The sequence below is a fragment of the Anguilla rostrata genome, chromosome 7 (assembly GCF_018555375.3).
Source record: "Anguilla rostrata isolate EN2019 chromosome 7, ASM1855537v3, whole genome shotgun sequence".
Taxonomy (NCBI): Eukaryota; Metazoa; Chordata; class Actinopteri; order Anguilliformes; family Anguillidae; genus Anguilla; species Anguilla rostrata.
Window position 1 is genome coordinate 33,914,391 of NC_057939.1, and position 16,940 is coordinate 33,931,330.

The 16,940-nt window shown below is 38.3% G+C and overlaps 2 protein-coding genes across 3 annotated transcripts in view; one reads left to right on the forward strand and one right to left on the reverse strand.

The window, feature by feature from the left end:
* Positions 1-16,940, forward strand: part of LOC135258515 (ribonuclease inhibitor-like) — a 362,007-nt gene that overhangs the window by 179,937 nt on the left and 165,130 nt on the right. The gene's annotated exons all lie outside the window — the stretch shown is intronic.
* The window catches only part of LOC135259573 (probable E3 SUMO-protein ligase RNF212), a 57,700-nt gene that overhangs the window by 30,060 nt on the left and 10,700 nt on the right, over positions 1-16,940 (reverse strand). The window contains exons 3-5 of the mRNA XM_064344085.1: positions 11,443-11,509; positions 1,412-1,454; positions 507-570 (exon numbers count right to left, since the gene is read on the reverse strand). Coding sequence (XP_064200155.1) covers positions 507-570; positions 1,412-1,454; positions 11,443-11,509 — 174 coding nt within the window. The remainder of the gene's footprint in view (positions 1-506; positions 571-1,411; positions 1,455-11,442; positions 11,510-16,940) is intronic.

Below are 16,940 nucleotides of genomic sequence, written 5' to 3' on the forward strand. Positions count from 1 at the left end.
TGCTGATGCTCAAATGCGCTGCCTCAGATCCAATGGCCACATCACTGGATATTTTGCTTTGATTAGTTTAAAATGGCTTTGATTTTTTAAAATTTCTTCGAGACTAATTATATTCATTTTGAAACATACATTAAAGTCAGTAATTCTGCTTTTTGAAACAGGGCCCTGGTTTAGTATGAGCTACAACTAAATAGCCTAAGTATAATGACAACCCAGACTGTCCATTTTGCTTCATCAAATGCTGATGATTTACACTTATAGCAGTTCAGACTCTTCATGTAGGAAAAGAACTAAGGAGTCCTTGGCATAAAGAACGAGGCACAGTAATATTTATAAAAATGTGAAAATGCACTTCCAAATAATGTCCTCCTGTGCACTCACCAATCACAAAATAGTTCCCACAACTCAAATGCATTTATACTTTTCATAACATGTTAAAAGACAGTATACAATGTTTCCCATGCTTGTTGTAAAATAAATATGCACAGCCTAATTGGAATGCTTACCCATCCGCCCATCCATAGGCGGACTGATCAATGACAGCCTGGGCATGCTTCCGGAAATCTCCGGCTGTATGCAACAAAAAAACAAAAAAAAACAAAAAAAAAAAAAAAAACAAGAATGAGAGAGAAATACCAGAGGCACTTTCCATTACTTTCCTCAAGTTACCATTGCCAACAGCCTTTTAGCTTTCTGACAAAATAATTTAAACATTGTAAAATCTATAATATGGCCAATTTTCTGACATGAATCAATGTTCACTTCCACTATTATTTAAAATTGGAACATTCAATAATTAAATGAAAAAACATGGGATTATTTTGGCTTGTAGTGCCTTATACTGCACTGAAGTGAGAATTCCCCCTTTCTTATTCTTTCACTCCTTTATCTCCCTAATTCTTGGAACGCTCATTTGTACTCATTAGTGCTCACTGTTGCAATCTCCACTACTGATTTTGGAGAGTGCAAACATGCTCTGGACAGCCTTGTCAGGCACCACTTGTTGACACACTACTGTTCTGAAGTCGGGCTTGCACAGACACAAGTCAGAGGAAGAAACTTCACATGCAGCAGAACAGGCAGACTTCTAGGCACCCAATCAACCCGTGGTCACTGGTGCATGATGAGACATGATAATCCCAGCTGACTGAAACCCTCCCTTGAGTGACACTAGAACCAAGTGTTACTAAGTATAAGTGAAGAGCAGTTATTGTGCAGATCCATGTATCTTCAGATCAATAGAATGTATTTAATTACTGGTATCAATTAAAATCATTCCATTCAAATCACAATCAGTGGAACTGAGCAACTTTTGTTCTGATCTGATAACCATTAAAATTGAAAAATTAATGTATTAAATAGCCATTAAATACTCAACATTCTATTAATTGGGTTTAAACGGTACACATACCTTCCTGTACAGAACCTGGCTATCCATGTCCATTTGATCGACCCTAAAAAAAATATATATATATATATATATATTGAATGAATTGTGGCATCGTAGTTCAGATTTTCATTTGAAATAACCCAATAAGATTGAGGGAGCCTGTGCATACAGACAATAAGGAACCAGTCAAAATAAATAACAGCAAGAATACAAAATATCCAAACAGAAAGCTTCTAAAACTAGGGCCACAGACCTCATTATTTTTTTCCCTGTGAAATTGCTCATTTCCATAGCCGTAACTACAAAAAACGACATTTTTCAGCAGTTCCACGGTGCAGTCTAACAGTGTACTCAGCGATCCCCTAAAGTAGAGCCTAAGTAGAAGGGGCGACATAGCTCAGGAGGTAAGAGCGGTTGTCTGGCAGTCGGAGGGTTGCCGGTTCAATCCCCCGCCCTGGGCATGTTGAAGTGTCCCTGAGCAAGACACCTAACCCCTAATTGCTCCCCGGGCACTGTACTGTAGCTGCCCACTGCTCCTAAGTAATTAGGATGGGTTAAATGCAGAGGATGCATTTCACTGTATGTACATGTAGCCTACATGTATACATGCACGTGGAGTGCCCTCCTCTTGTCAGTAGGTGTATGTATACACCCTCGTTCTGCTTTTTTTTTTTTTTTAAATGGATGGTCACCAGCTGTTGTAAAGTTTGCAGAGTTTTTTTGCTTGCAGCTCTCAAAAATGAAAAGGGAGGAAAACAATATTCAGAATTTTTGGATATAAAACAATAAAAGAGACAATGATGTGAGTAAATTGTGGTGTTAAAGCTGTCCATAAGACTAGCCAATTCCCTGACAGCTAAACAAGCAAGGCTGTCACTCTGGAAAAGATCCAGGGAGATAGCTAATTTTCGCTATTGTTGAATATCACTTTGAGGAGGTGACCTATTTCTCCCCATCACTGTTCCCCTCATACTACTAAGGGGGGGGGGGGGGCATTAACCTGTTTTGCAGTATTGGGGCGGTTGTAAATCCCCAATCCCCACATAAATTATGCCCTGCATATCGTTCATAAAAACACAGCACTACTTGAATCACAAAATTAAAACATTGAAAAATAATAATAATAATAATAATAATAATAATAATAATAATAATAATAACAGGCATTGCTATATTTTTTCCAGAAAGAATATGTGCTTCCTCACTGCACAAGTTAACACGACCCAATCTTCAATGAAGTAGAAAGTTATACAGTGGTCACTGGTTTCATTTGTCGCTTCTGCCGCGAGAGATCTTCCCAGCAACAGCAGCAAATTTTGCAAGAAATTAATGGGTGTTCGATATTCATTTTAAAAACGTAAATCGAAAAATGAGAATCAATTGGTTATTCCTGTTGCTGACTGATCTTAAACATACCTAAAATTACATAAAATTTAAAACTGAGAGTTCAGTTTATGGTATTTTGTTCGGTTTTTATTATAACAAAAAGGTTAGATTTTTAATAATGACCTAATTGACTTTGGATCGTATTAAATCACATTAAAGAGCTGTTATTTTCTGATAAGTTAGGTATTTATATGTCTCTATTTGGGTAGAATTTATGACATGAAAATATGAAAAATAAACTGTTTTACCCACGGCGAGCAGGAACTAGCACCGTGGGATATGCGTGGCAGATTGTGGTCACTCACTCACGGACAACATTTGAGGGAGGTTTGGTGGGACGCATGCGCAGGTGGTACGGCACGACATTTTTTTTGTCAGCAGCCCCGAAATTCACAGCAAACTCCCAGTAGAACATTGAATTAAATCTTTTAACGTTATATATTTTCTGAAACGTTAACGATTCCTCTTGGCCACAGTGAGTGAAACTAGGCGATCTGAGCATATAGTTTCTATGTAAATTACGTCATAAGGATTCAGCCTTGCTGTTTGCTACCTAAACTTCACAGCACAGTCATTGCCGTTTTGATTATAGCATGAAGTGTCTATTTTCAACCAACTGCCATATATGAGCGTGTAAAATCAACCAAAAAAATATAGTTTGCCAAGTTGCGCCGTAGGTCTGGACGGTTTCGTGCTTGTTTTGCTGAAAAATCACCAAAACAGGTTTGACGTCCCTATTAGGGTCTTACGAGTTTTGTTGCAAACTGTTGTAATAATTTTTTAAAAAGAGTTAACCAGATCCATTAAATATTTGAATGGCTTCTATGCTGATACCAGCCCAATATCAGCTGGTATTAGGACTTCATTTTTCCGAAATACTAATGTTATCTTCAAATCACAGAGCTAAGCTCATTTTAAGATTGCGAATCACCCCGAAATGCAACGCAGCATGACGTCAAGTACAATGCAAAATGGTGGAAGCTATCCTTATGAGGAAAAAATACACTCTGCTGCCCCCTACTGTCAGAACCCCGCATGCATTTCCTTCTGGCCGGCAGAACTGCTGCCGCAGAGGCAAACGCGTCAACTGAAACCAGTGACCACTGTAGTCACGCAAGACTCTTACTTAGCGTTGTCCACACATAGGGCCATATTTACTAAGGATTTGCAGGGCTTTTACAGACACTAATGAAAGAAATAGCGTTTCTCCATATTTACTAAGGTGCCGCACTGAAGGTTTGCGCTTTTAAAATGAGAAAAAAGTAGCATTCCTAAAATTTGCGTGTTTGGGTTTATGCATTGGGGGAGAGTGGGGTAAAATCTAACACAGACTTTTTAGGTAGATGCATCAAGCCTTAACAACTTATTTCAGGTTAAACACAGAGAATTACCATCGCTTTGTCTCCAGCGAACAGCGGGAGTTCAATAAATATTTCGGGAGATATTGCCAAAAGTTGGTTTTGAATTTTTTTAATTTTACCACCTGAATTTTCGGCTATTGTATTGTGTGTGTTATGTCAAGGAATCCAAATTAATGTAATCGTAAACAGTCTTTCAGAGACCAACGGTTTACATAGTTTTGATATAGCATGCTAGCTTGCAGGATTGCTGGCTAGGCATACGTGCACACCACCCCCCCCCCGAGGTTAAACCGAACGGGGTTGTCCTGTTGTCAGTAAACTATTAATTGACCAACAGATTGGATTTATTTAACTCAGACCGGATCTTCGTATATTTAACTCAACTTTAACTTTAGGCTGCGTGGTGACATCTACTGATACAGCTGTTTGGATTTAACAGACATTAGACAAGAACCAGAGAATAATGTAGGCCTACAGTCGTGATAAATTTTCACCAATATAAGTAGGCCAAGAAAAACTTAATGTAACCAAAACATAAATTAAAGACTGTTTGTATCATATAACATGGAATTGTATTAAATTTGCGTTGTCTTACTTTGCGTTAACCTTTAAGTCCCTTTAAGTCCCTGTGCAGCCTCCCTTTTCTTACATTTAAATTGTTCCTTTAGTTACTAAATCACAATATATATCTGTTTTTTCTACTTTTTAGACTTTGAAAAGACAAAAAACCTGCTTTGATGTAAAACCTGAATTTTTTAATATAGCAGACTCAAGACTGGCTGGGCATGTCAGTTCTGTCCTAATTATTTATGCATTCACTTTTGATTGACAGCCCGGGCCGCTCACACCCACTGACTTGGATCAGTGATCACTCCATGTAACGTCAGTTGTTAAAGCTAGTTATCATACGACCGTAATAATGGATAAGGAGTACAGAAGTGACAGCATTAGAAATATTGAGCTGTATATGTATGAGCCCATTGCTTACAGCCTACAATATAGGACCCTAACGTTATAGGAAAACCTAAGTTAGCACATAACATTATCGATTGATTTTTTGCGGCAGTAACTTTATAACAGTCTGGAGAATAAAGTAACATTACACTCGCCAGTTAACGTTAGCTATATTAACACAAGATAAGTACAGCTCATTGCTACATTAAGCAAAATTATCAATAGCCAGACAGCAAGTAAATAGCCAGACAGCAAGTAAATTGGGGAGATGAGGTTAATGCTAACGTAGTTTGTAGCTTGATTCGATTAATAGCAGAACGTCATCTAGCCCAAACAGTAAGCATCTAGCCTAAACAGTTACATTATCGACAGCGAAGTAAAGTGAGGTTAGGACGGCTAATATTATGATTTGTAATATAATCTATATCAACATTAAGTAACTTTAACCTTAACTGATCTTAGTAAGCAAAGGCTTAATTAGATTATCGATAGCATCAAAGCTATCTAGGATTACCTGGTTGGGTTAGTTAGCTACGCTGTGTTTCATGCACATTGAGCTAGGTAGCATGCATAAAACACCTAAAGTAAAAAGACAAACAGGCCTTATCTTGATCTTCATTGATAGTTGGCACAGCATCTGGCTTTAGAAACATTGTCTTGGCAAAACCCATCCTCTTCTGTTCATAATTGTAGAATGAATCAGGGGTAAAATGTGTTCTGCACAATCTTGTCACCTTTGATATTTCTAACTGTGCACCGTTTTGTTTTTCTACATAATTGCTCCAGACCTTTCGGAGACTTGAATTTTTGAAAATATGGCATGAAAAGATGCATTCCCATCTCTGCAATATTTAATCACACAATAAGGCATTGTTGAACTGGATAGTTAATGTTAGCAACAGACCCGCACAATATGTATTTGAGAATTTGATCATGGCTTTGAACTTGGGAGCACACACTACATAAATATTCATACTGGGTGAGTGTTTTGGCCACTGCACATCGGTCAATGCAAATTAGAAACATTCGTAACGAATTACGTCTCAAAACCACCAATACCAAATACTCCACCAGGCGGCAATGTCGAGCACTGTATAGTTTTTAGGAAAAAATATCCAATTCATTACATACATGTATGAAATACTTTTAACATCAATGTGCAAGTAACCTTACAGTCTTTGGTCATAATATAAGCATTTTAAAATCATGATTTTGGCTGCACAGGGTCTTTAAAGCTATTAAGACTTGTTAGGTGTACGCTGCACTACATTCGTTTTTACCCCATCCTTGGGGTTAAACGTAACATTTCACTCTCGGTACTCTCGGCCAGATTACAAGTGAATGGTATGTCCCAGAAATTTCACTGTGATGTGTAATCATAGCCAAGGAATTGAACCAAATATGAAAACCGTTTCATATTTCCCCAATCACCCCTATTTGAGGGCGTTGATGGTAAACCACAAAAATATGGGAGGAGAGAATGGGAATTTATGCATATGACCTGCTAGAGATGATTCATCATGGCTGGTGATCCTTGCAGCAAAAGTAATTGTTCCTGTTTTTTAACATCTGTGAAAAGCGAGAGTTAAATTCTTTCTGGCACAACATCAGAATGCCCACTCTTAAGCGGAGACATTGTCTGTGTGTTACAATAGGGGAGAGCCACCATAAATGTAACAGTTTTTTCAGAAAATATTGAGCCCAGCACCGAAATTTTACTTCAAACAGCTTTGACATGTCAGTAGTCACTAGCCATTTCAATTACATTCATAACATGTTCGAGTCAGATACAATTAAAACCAAGGTACCTATAGTTCAATGTTACACTGATACCACCGAGTCCATATGATTGTATCAGAGGTGGGTAATAATTGTAATGGTAAATGAAAACACCCTATAGGGTAATAAAGGAAACGCATTTCCATTGGTAACATTCATTCTCAAATTATGAAGTATGGGGCTTTATTCATGAAAAAGACTATGTAAAAAACTGACGTACAAGCAACTTCGTAATTTACTATGAAATGAGTTGTGGTGTCCAAATAGAAGAGGAAAGTTGCTTTTGTTTGTTTCTTAACACCCAGGTAAGCTTATACAAAGCTAACAGCCGACCATATGGACCAATCACAGTCTTCAGAAGATGAATGAATGAATGAATCACTGCTTTTATATAGCACTTTTCCAAATGCTCAAAGTGCTTTACAGAGATGAGTGGGAACTTCCCTCACCCACGACCAATGTGTAGCACCCACCTGGGTGATGCACGGCAGCCATTTTGCACCAGACAGCACCACACATTAGCTAAGGTGAAGAGAGAGAGAAGATTTTTTAGCCAATTGAATCAGGGGGTGATTAGGTGGCAAACTGGAGAGCCAGATTGGGAATTTACCCAGGACACCAGGGAACCCCCTACTCTGTGTGTCATGGGATCTTTAATGACCACAGTGAATCAGGACCACGGTTTAACGTCTCATCCGAAAGACGGCATCTCCTACAGTACAGTGTCCCCGTCACTACACTGGGACATTGGGGTTTTATTTTGACCAGAGGGAAGATTGCCCCCTGCTGGGCCACCAACACCACTTCCAGCAGCAACTCAGTATTCCCTGGTGGTCTCCCATCCAAGTACTAACCAAGCCCACACTTGCTTAGCTTCAGCCATTCGGCAGGAGCAGGGAGCAGCTAGTTAATGATGAGGCTGTCAACACAGCAAGCAAATTAGTTGAACATTTAACATTAAACACCAAACTAACTTAAAGTCAAACACGTTGACTAAAATTAACATTTAAGAAATTAGACACCATTTAAAATGATTATCAGAACATTGACGGGCATGGAGAAAGGCGACTGTTTCACTACATCAAGTCAAGCTGTGATGGTTTTTCATGCAACAGTAGGCTACATCACACAGGAGTATATTCAGGCTCAACAAATGCAAGTAGGTCCCAAAACCCTTAGCCCTCTACCATGCTTACGACAAGCATGTCTTCCATTTTAGCAGTTAAATTTGACGTTGTTTCAGCTGGACAGCTGTATCCCCGATGAGGTCTCACTACGAAGTTGGATGCTTGTTTGCCGTGATCCTTTGGCCTCAGATGTTTTGTTCTTTGGCGGGTTAACATCATAGATGTCAGCATGGGGTATGAAAATTTGGCAGCACATTTTGCACTGAACAGTGTTTTCATTGAGCTTTTAAAAATCATTCCACATACTTTTGCAAGCTGGCCATTTTTCCACCTGATGGTAATTAAAGTGAATGATAACACTCTTACCCAAAACCCATTTAAAGTAGTAGCCTTGATAACATTTGGTGATCCTTTATTTTGAAAGGTTCAAAAATTAAAAAAAAAAGGAAAAATATTTTTGATCATTTAATTTAACAGTCGACATGCATGCTCGCAACTGACAATCGACGAATCAACAAATTGTTCACATCCATACCTTGTAGTACAGAGAGCATCTTAGAAATAAAATGTTAAGACCCACAACAAATTGTTACTGCTGACCTTTTATTTAAATTTTATCTTTGCTTCAACACTCAAATAACTTCACTTGAGTTAGCAACACACACCAAAAATCAAAGAACACCCAATCAAAACAGAATTGATGAGCAAATTCTTGCATTGAAGAGAACCAAAGAGGTATAAAATCAGCCTCGTATTTCAATTAAGATTTTACATGGGAGAGTTATAAAGGTGACCCTTAATATACTTAATATGTTGAAGGAGAAACAGTAATTCCCATGGATTAGGAAATCAGAAGCACATCTTCACAGGGGAGGGAGTTTTTCCATTGCTTGAGAGGCAATGGATAGATATATATATATACACATATACATATACATAAATACACACAGTGACCAGGGTCCAAAGTTTTTCAGACCCTTCATAGACATGAGCAAAGAAGGCTGTAGAAAATAAACAATACACAAAGCTATATTATATGCTCACAAAATGGGAAACATAACGTTTTATACAAATATATTTGCTAAGAGAAAATGATTGTTTAGCAATTAATTTTTTACCCCAAAATGCAATGCCAATTAAGTTGGAAATTGCTTTTCATTTCTATGCACTGAATGTTTGACATGAAACTGGAGTCATTTCCTTAATCTTATGTTCTGCCAGTCTAGTTGAAGGTTCTTACCACCACTTTTGTTTGCAGGCTAATGATAGCTCTGAGAGGATGTAAGGGTTTGGAGACGAAGACCAAGCGCAACCGAACAGGGATCTTAATAAAGTGTCTCACTAAAAACTGAGCACGCCACAATCTCTTCCGAGATCGAGGAAGGGTAAAGCCACGGGAATATCCCAACTAAATAAGGGAACCTCAAAAGGAGGACTCCGAACCAAGGGGGAGGAGTAGATAGGTTCTCCAAAACTCAGAACGAAAATAAAATAAACAATAGCCCAACGGAGCGAGCTGATGCAGACCCAACCTCTGGGCACTACACTCAAAAACCTCCGTAGCTCAGAGAGAGAGAGAGAGAGGACTAACTGCACAACTCGCAGAACTGAACTCCTCCTAACTCTCTACCCCGTGACAATCCTGACTAAAAGAGTCACAGACGTGCTAAACCAGATACGTTGCTTATATAATTTTCACGCAAGAGATTGTTAACGCCTATGGGCATAATTCTTGGATGTGAACTTTATATAAGGTACAAAGCGCTGAAAAGCACCATTGGGTTACCAGTACCGACTCTTGTGTGTAGATAACACTAAAGTGCCGTCTTTCTGTGAACCCACACCTTAAGTAACGTTAGACAGGTGCCGCAGCTAACGCAATCAATATGCCTGCCGAGCTCTGAACCAATCAGCGCGGAAGGGATCTGTATACCTATAGACAATTAACCCAAACGAGGTGACAAACTCTAATTGGAGAAGCAGGAGTGGAAAGGAATAGAGCAGAATGCTCAAGCCACCCAAAACCATGACAGAGGATGTTTTGCTTGCAGGTGACTCTGTAAATTAGTACCTTATATGAAAAGTTTACAGTGCAGATGGTGCAATTTGCTTTTTAAAGTCACTTTTGCCTCTGCATCTAACTTACAACTAAACTAATAAAAATGTCCATATTAATGCTAGCAGTTTTAAGAACCCAGATGTTGATGATTTTGTTCAACTTCTGGGTTTTGTTCAATTTTTCCTGGGCAACACCATAAAGAATGCAAACTTTAAATGTTAAAGATTTGTATTAAAAAGACCAATACATTTTTCTCTAAAATTAGTTTTGATCAAAGCAGCAGTTCAGAGTTCTACAGTGCAAAAATGTGCTTGCCATTGCTCAACGTAAAAAAAAATGCTAATTACCCTTTGAATTGAGAGACGCTGGTGCGAGAGGAGATTTGGACCTGTGCCATCTCTGGATGTTCAATTCATTAATTGCATGGACTTGTCTATGGCAAAATGAGCCACAAAATAAACATGAGCTAGCTCTGGAGCGTGCTAACGAAACAAAATTATATCTGTATTAATATGGCATGACAAACATTTCACTATCTCAGATGATGAGTGCACATGTGAAATATTTAAGAATTTATCATCTAATGAAAGGGTGATATCACTCATCGACAGTAGGTTAAGCAAGTTTTCTGGAAATTAAAACAGTAAAACTTATTTTTGTCTGGTGGAATACAAGTGAGAAATCCCCAGGAAAGAAAACAAACACTGGTACACATGAAGAGAAAATCTATTTTAGAGGCTGGATGAAAATGTTTGGGAACCCTCTGCCATGCACTGATAACTTGAGTACTGCATACAGTATTGTAAAAAGAACAGCTGTTTTGTTGAAAGAAGCATTCTAAATTTATAACAGGCAATTTACAATGTGTTTCTGTCACAGGAAAAAAAACAAAAATTGCTGTGTGCTTCTAAATTTTCCTGATCAGGAGCACCAGTGCGACCTGGCAAAAAGCGTACTGTAAATTCCCGTCTTTGATTAAACTGGAAAAATAGATGCATTTAGGCCTAATCGGTATAAACCTAATATTAGAAAACAAACGCTGACATCTAAAAAAACTTAGAATTTCCATTATGCTGACAAATTTACATTTTAACCAGGATAAATGCATTATGCATTTTATAAATGTTTTATGCATTTTATAAATGTTTTATAAAATGCATAAACAGCCAAAAGAAAATCAAGCACTTTAACCATGAATTTTTAACATTCTCATTTTTTCAAGGACCTCTGGGAAGGAACCATTTTGGCTGGAACACACAGATCTCATGTGGGTAAATTAGCTTCAAGGAAACTCGGTTACTTATAAGGGGACAAATAACACAAAAAAAGGATCATTGGCCAAGAACTTCTCCACCGTTTCTTTTCAAAACACTGTGCTTTACTCACAGATAGCTGGCAGATGGTGTTTGCGGTATTTCCAAATGAGATGCAAATTGAATCTGCTTCAGAGATGCTGTGGAGACATAAAATCACGGCCTGTAATAAAATATAGCATTAACACTCGATTCTGATTAGTTAAGAAGGTGTGAATTTAACTCTCCGTAGCCAATTTTCATGATGAATCAAGCCCCCTTTTGGCTTAAAGGAATACAATGTAGGATTTTGCACCCTTTGTAGACTCTGTGTTTGTAAACCCCACTCACACCACCTCTGTCCTCAACCCCACCCGCACCTTCGTTGAGGACACACCCTCAAGCGCTACAAGCAAAATGTCAAGCGAAGAGGTGAGGCAGTATCAGAGATATTGAAAATATTCTTTTTAGCAACATGAATGATGGTAACAGTAATTATGCAGTGTTATAACAATCTTTACACTGAGCGCACCCCTTAGCACATGGGAACCTCGAACGGTAACTGCTCCATAGTGCCACTGCAGCTATTTCGTGTTTTTCCCTATTTGGTATTTACCTATTCTAGGCCCTGTTTCATGAAGCAGGATTACTGAGTTAGCTGGATAACTGCACTGAGTAAAACTCAGAACCCTCCAAAACGTGGAACATGGATTGAAAAAGAGCTGTTCTGGGTTTTACTCTGTGCAGTTATCCAGCTAACTCAGTAATTCTGCTTCCTGAAATACCCTCCTGAACATTCAGTTAAAATTGGGATGTAAACATAGAATCGCATGTGGAATAACCTCTTAGCGCATTGCCCCTAGTGGTGGGCACGCCCGCGTGCCTAAATTACTAAACTCAAACATTCGGTGCTACTGCAACCAAAGTGTGAGATGAAAACAGAAACGCGTTGTTTCAGTTTCATTAGTAGACGATACATGACAACTATGCCGAAAACGGAGTTTCGCAGCCCCACCATTGTCGCTCCCGTCGTTCATTTAACACACACCCCCTCCCTGCAGTCTCATCTAAAAAACACCCCCCACCCTTGACATAATGGACAATATTGTCTATCTTGGCATTCATTAAAAAATTCTTTCACCTCTAAAAAATCGTATTCCGTCATAGCAACAAGATAAACCTGACAATAGCCCTAAGATATGCCTATACAGCAGTGAAAACGCTGCTCACTGAATAACGAAATAAACTAGAAAAAGTTTTTAAAAATGATACCATGTCATTCTACAGTCAATATCTGGGACTAAATATTGAATAAATATAAAACCTTACTGTTGGTTTTACGTGTAGAGATGTCCCCTTTGAGACTGCGTGGTCATATATTGTCTTGGACAATCCGTTTGGTAAATATAGGCGCATCTGTGACGCCTGGGTATCTTCCAAAATAGCTGTGCGTAACACCACACCTGTTGTTTACGGCGTCGTCGCCCTTTTTAGTACAGTCTGACTTTATTTACAATTCATTTATTCGGTAGGCGAGAGTATAAGCTGTCTAACGATGTATAACATGTCTAATTCTGCTTTTGGAATAGCGTTTTATAGGTCAGCGTAACAGAAAATATTCTTAGCATAGCATTCACTTACGCAATCACTCTGTTAGCAGACAAATACGATGCACCTAACGAAACGTGTTCAAGGATATTTCGTAATTTCTTGGAAAATACTATTATTATTGAGGACTTCTGAACATAGCTAAGCCATATGTTTGCTGATAGACCTAGCTGACATCGTTTTCTGGAGCAAAACAGAAGCGAATAGAACAATAGCATTGATACTGTCTCTGTCTCTATCTACTGAACATAGAGGAGATTTCATCATTGCTATGTAAGTATTACCGTTCAAAATATTTCGGTTATATACGTTATTTTTGAAATTGAGTATCTTTAAATAGGTTAGTGGTGTTATATAATGTAAATATTTCACACTGTAATGTAAGTGTTAGACGGAAGTGTAATAGTTTTTGCGAAGCATGCAACAGTGATGACGTCAGAGCTGGAACATTGCCAAAACGTGGTGGACGGGTGAAAATTGTTTTCATGTTGTCTTATCCCCATACAAGAAAACATACGAGAGTACAGAGTATAGAAATACACACGAGTTAATTATTACACATTTAGGTACTGTACCGCATTGTGTGACAATGTTTTTGCATTATTTTTTTAATCTGATAGCAATGTTTCATCTTAAACCCTCATAAGGGGCTCATTTATATGCTTTATAATGGACAAAAAGCATTTTATTCAATTTTGGAGAGATTTTGGATATGTTTCTGGACACCTAGCTATTTTAGACCACTGTACTGACTGAAAGCTTGTAATTCCCATTTGAAAATTATGCAACAGTGATTTTCTTGAGTCAAAACAGTTGATTTGTAGTGAAATACATGGATATGTTATGATTTACAGCAATGCATAATTTAGACATTTTGGATAGATTTGGAGATGCTGGATACACTGCTTAGTTTTTGCTTCATACATCTATAGTAGTTCTACATATCCACCCTTAGATTTTATGAACTTCTGGTCAAGAAGTTTTTGACCTAGCACATGTATAGTTTAACCTCCTGCATATATTCAATCTCGCAGTATTTCATTGCAAACTTAAAAAGTGCAAATTTATTTTGGATTTTTTGTCAAAACAATTGCATTTGTGGCACTTTATTTCTTCCAAAATTATGAATATAAACTAATCTGTGTTAGTATTGTAAATTGTACAAATGTCTTGCTTCATTTAAGCCATTTTTCAAGTCTCTGTGGTGTTCACGTCTGGAGTTATAAAGCTTTAAATAGGGTACCCCCTAAATGGGCAAGGATTGGCAAAATTTGGCTTGTTCCTTAAGAGGATAAGTAACATTAGCAGGCTATAGGCCTACCATAGCTAGCTAATATGCTTGTAAAGTGAATTACTTTTTCATGAAGTTTCCCATAGCCTTTTAAAAGTTGTTAGCAACTTTTTTAGCTTTGTTAGTGAAGTTGATGAAACGTAACATTAGTTAGATAGCATGTAAGCTGTATCTAATTCATTTTCCAATTGAAATCATGAATTACCGAGATAGCAAAGTTACAACTACAAACAGTAACAGCAGTTCCCATATGGGGGAAGTCATCCTGATAGAAGAGCAGAATTCTATGAAAAAGCTACCCAACCTCGGGCATCTGGCTGCCTAAGGTAATTAGCTAAAAGTAACGTTACTTACAGGTTCAACTGAAAACAGACCAACTCCGTGTAGGTTTCATCCCCTGGGCAAACTTCAACTGATGCCACCACAGAAAAGTAATTTAAAATATTTGCCCTGTCGGCTTGTCTTTTTGCTTTGCTGTATCTAGGCTTCTTAGCAACTGCCATTACAACTAACTAGCAACAAACACTTGCTTCAAATCTAATCCGAGACCACAGACTCTGTAGCCACGCCCACCCCTCCCCATATAGAAACAAGCACCATGCCCAGACACGTCCCAAACACATTTTAGAATAACAAATACAGGTAAAAGGTGCACAAATTCAGCTAAAATGTTTAAACACAGATTTCCAATGCATCGTAGACATGCCTAAGCATAGTTATTTTATAATATTTTCTAATAAAAAATCCTGCACAGTATGCCTTTAAAACTTAAATGCATCAACCATTTGGACACCCATTTCCTTATATTGCTTATTCCTGGTCAGGATCATGGAGTTTGTGTCAGCATGCAGTGGGCAACAAGCAGGAATAAACCCTGGACAAGTTTATAGCAGAGCCCACACAATGTTCACTCACACATAATAATTTAGTGATTTAGAATCTCCGATTAGCCTAACACATGTTTTGGACTGTGGGAGGAAACCAAAAAACCCATGCCACACATAAAGGCTCTCAGGATTAAAACTTGGAACCTTCTTGCTGTGTAAATTAAGTAAAATTGATGGATGCAGGTTACTCAACATGTAGGTACAAACCATGCAGAAATACCTTTTTATGGCAAAAAAGGACTGCCAATAGTTTTTTCTTCATTATCACCAAGCATGAAACGTTAAAAAAGTGCTAGAAGGACAAAAATAAACTGCACCAGAAACATGAATCAAACTGTCAAGTTTCAATAGATATTAATATAGCTGCAAGCTGCGATTACGGGGGCCAAGCAGCAAGCACAACACGCCATTGCAACATTTGAGCTACAATGTGGTCGCTCAGAATGACCTTGGAGTGACCTTCAATCATTATGCAAAGTTTTGTCACACCAGAACGGGCGGTTACATAGTGTTATCAAATCATACAGGATTAGTATCATTTGAAGCATTTTTCAAAAAACTCTAATTTGCGGAAGATCTAATGGGCGGAGCTTATGAGTCCTTATGGGAAACGTGTTATGCTTGACGAGTTGCACATATGTGCAAAATTTCATGACTGTGGCTCAAATGGGGACGGAGATATGCTTGTTCATATTTACCTAAGAAAAACACCTTTTTGCTCATGACAGCGCCACCTCTTGGCCAATCGGCGTCATTTTTACTCCCTGTCCATATAGAGTGCCCCAATATATGTGTGCCGAGTTTCGAAAACATCGGCCTTGCGGTTATGCCTAAAAAGAAAATGAGCTCTCTTGCGCCACCACTTTGCTTGATCGGGCCGAATAATAAATTGCTTTATCAAAATTCTGTGAATAACTTTTTGGTCAGCACCATCTATAGATCATATGCACCAAATTTGGTGGCGATCGGATCAACGCCCTAGGACTAGTTTGCAAAAGTAGGTTTTTTAAATTATTCAAAATGGCTGAAAATCTATTATGACACGTTTAAACGGCAATGGGTGCATTGGAATCTGCATGACCCAAGGATTCAGGGTAAACAATCTGCACAACTCTAGGACAAACGGTTAAAAAGTTATAAGCAATAATGTACCTTGAAGTTTGGCCTGTTGGTGGCGCTACAGAGTTGGCTGGATTGACCCCAAATTCGACGCCTGGATACATTGGACTGTTCTCTATCAATGTGCCAAATTTCATAAAAAGTTACCAATGGGTTCTATGGGCTGCCATAGACTCGCATTGCAGAAAGTATAATAATAATAATAATACTAACGATTACAATAGGTGCCCTGCACCTTCGGTGCTTGGCCCCTAATAATAATAATAATACTAACAATTACAATAGGTGCCCTGCACCTTCGGTGCTTGGCCCCTAATAATAATAAATATAGCTGCAAGCAGCAATGCGGGGCCCTACGAACATGTCCAATCCGGATAAATACAAGGCGAAGTAGAAAAGAGTCCAAGCGGCATAGATTTCAGGATTTTGGACAATCTACATACCCGTGCGTGAGACAATCCAACTTCTGGTTCATGAGAAACATTACTTCAAAACATAAATGTGCATTAGAATAAAGTGCTAATTTTGTCATGCCACAAATCACACAATTTATAAGGAAACGACTTTTCCTTATCACCCTTGGTGGAGAGAATACCCATGAGTACACATGTGCGATGGTGACGGAATCAGGTAAAGCGTTCATGGGAACATGAGTTTTAAAGCATTATATTAGCATTAGCATCCTGC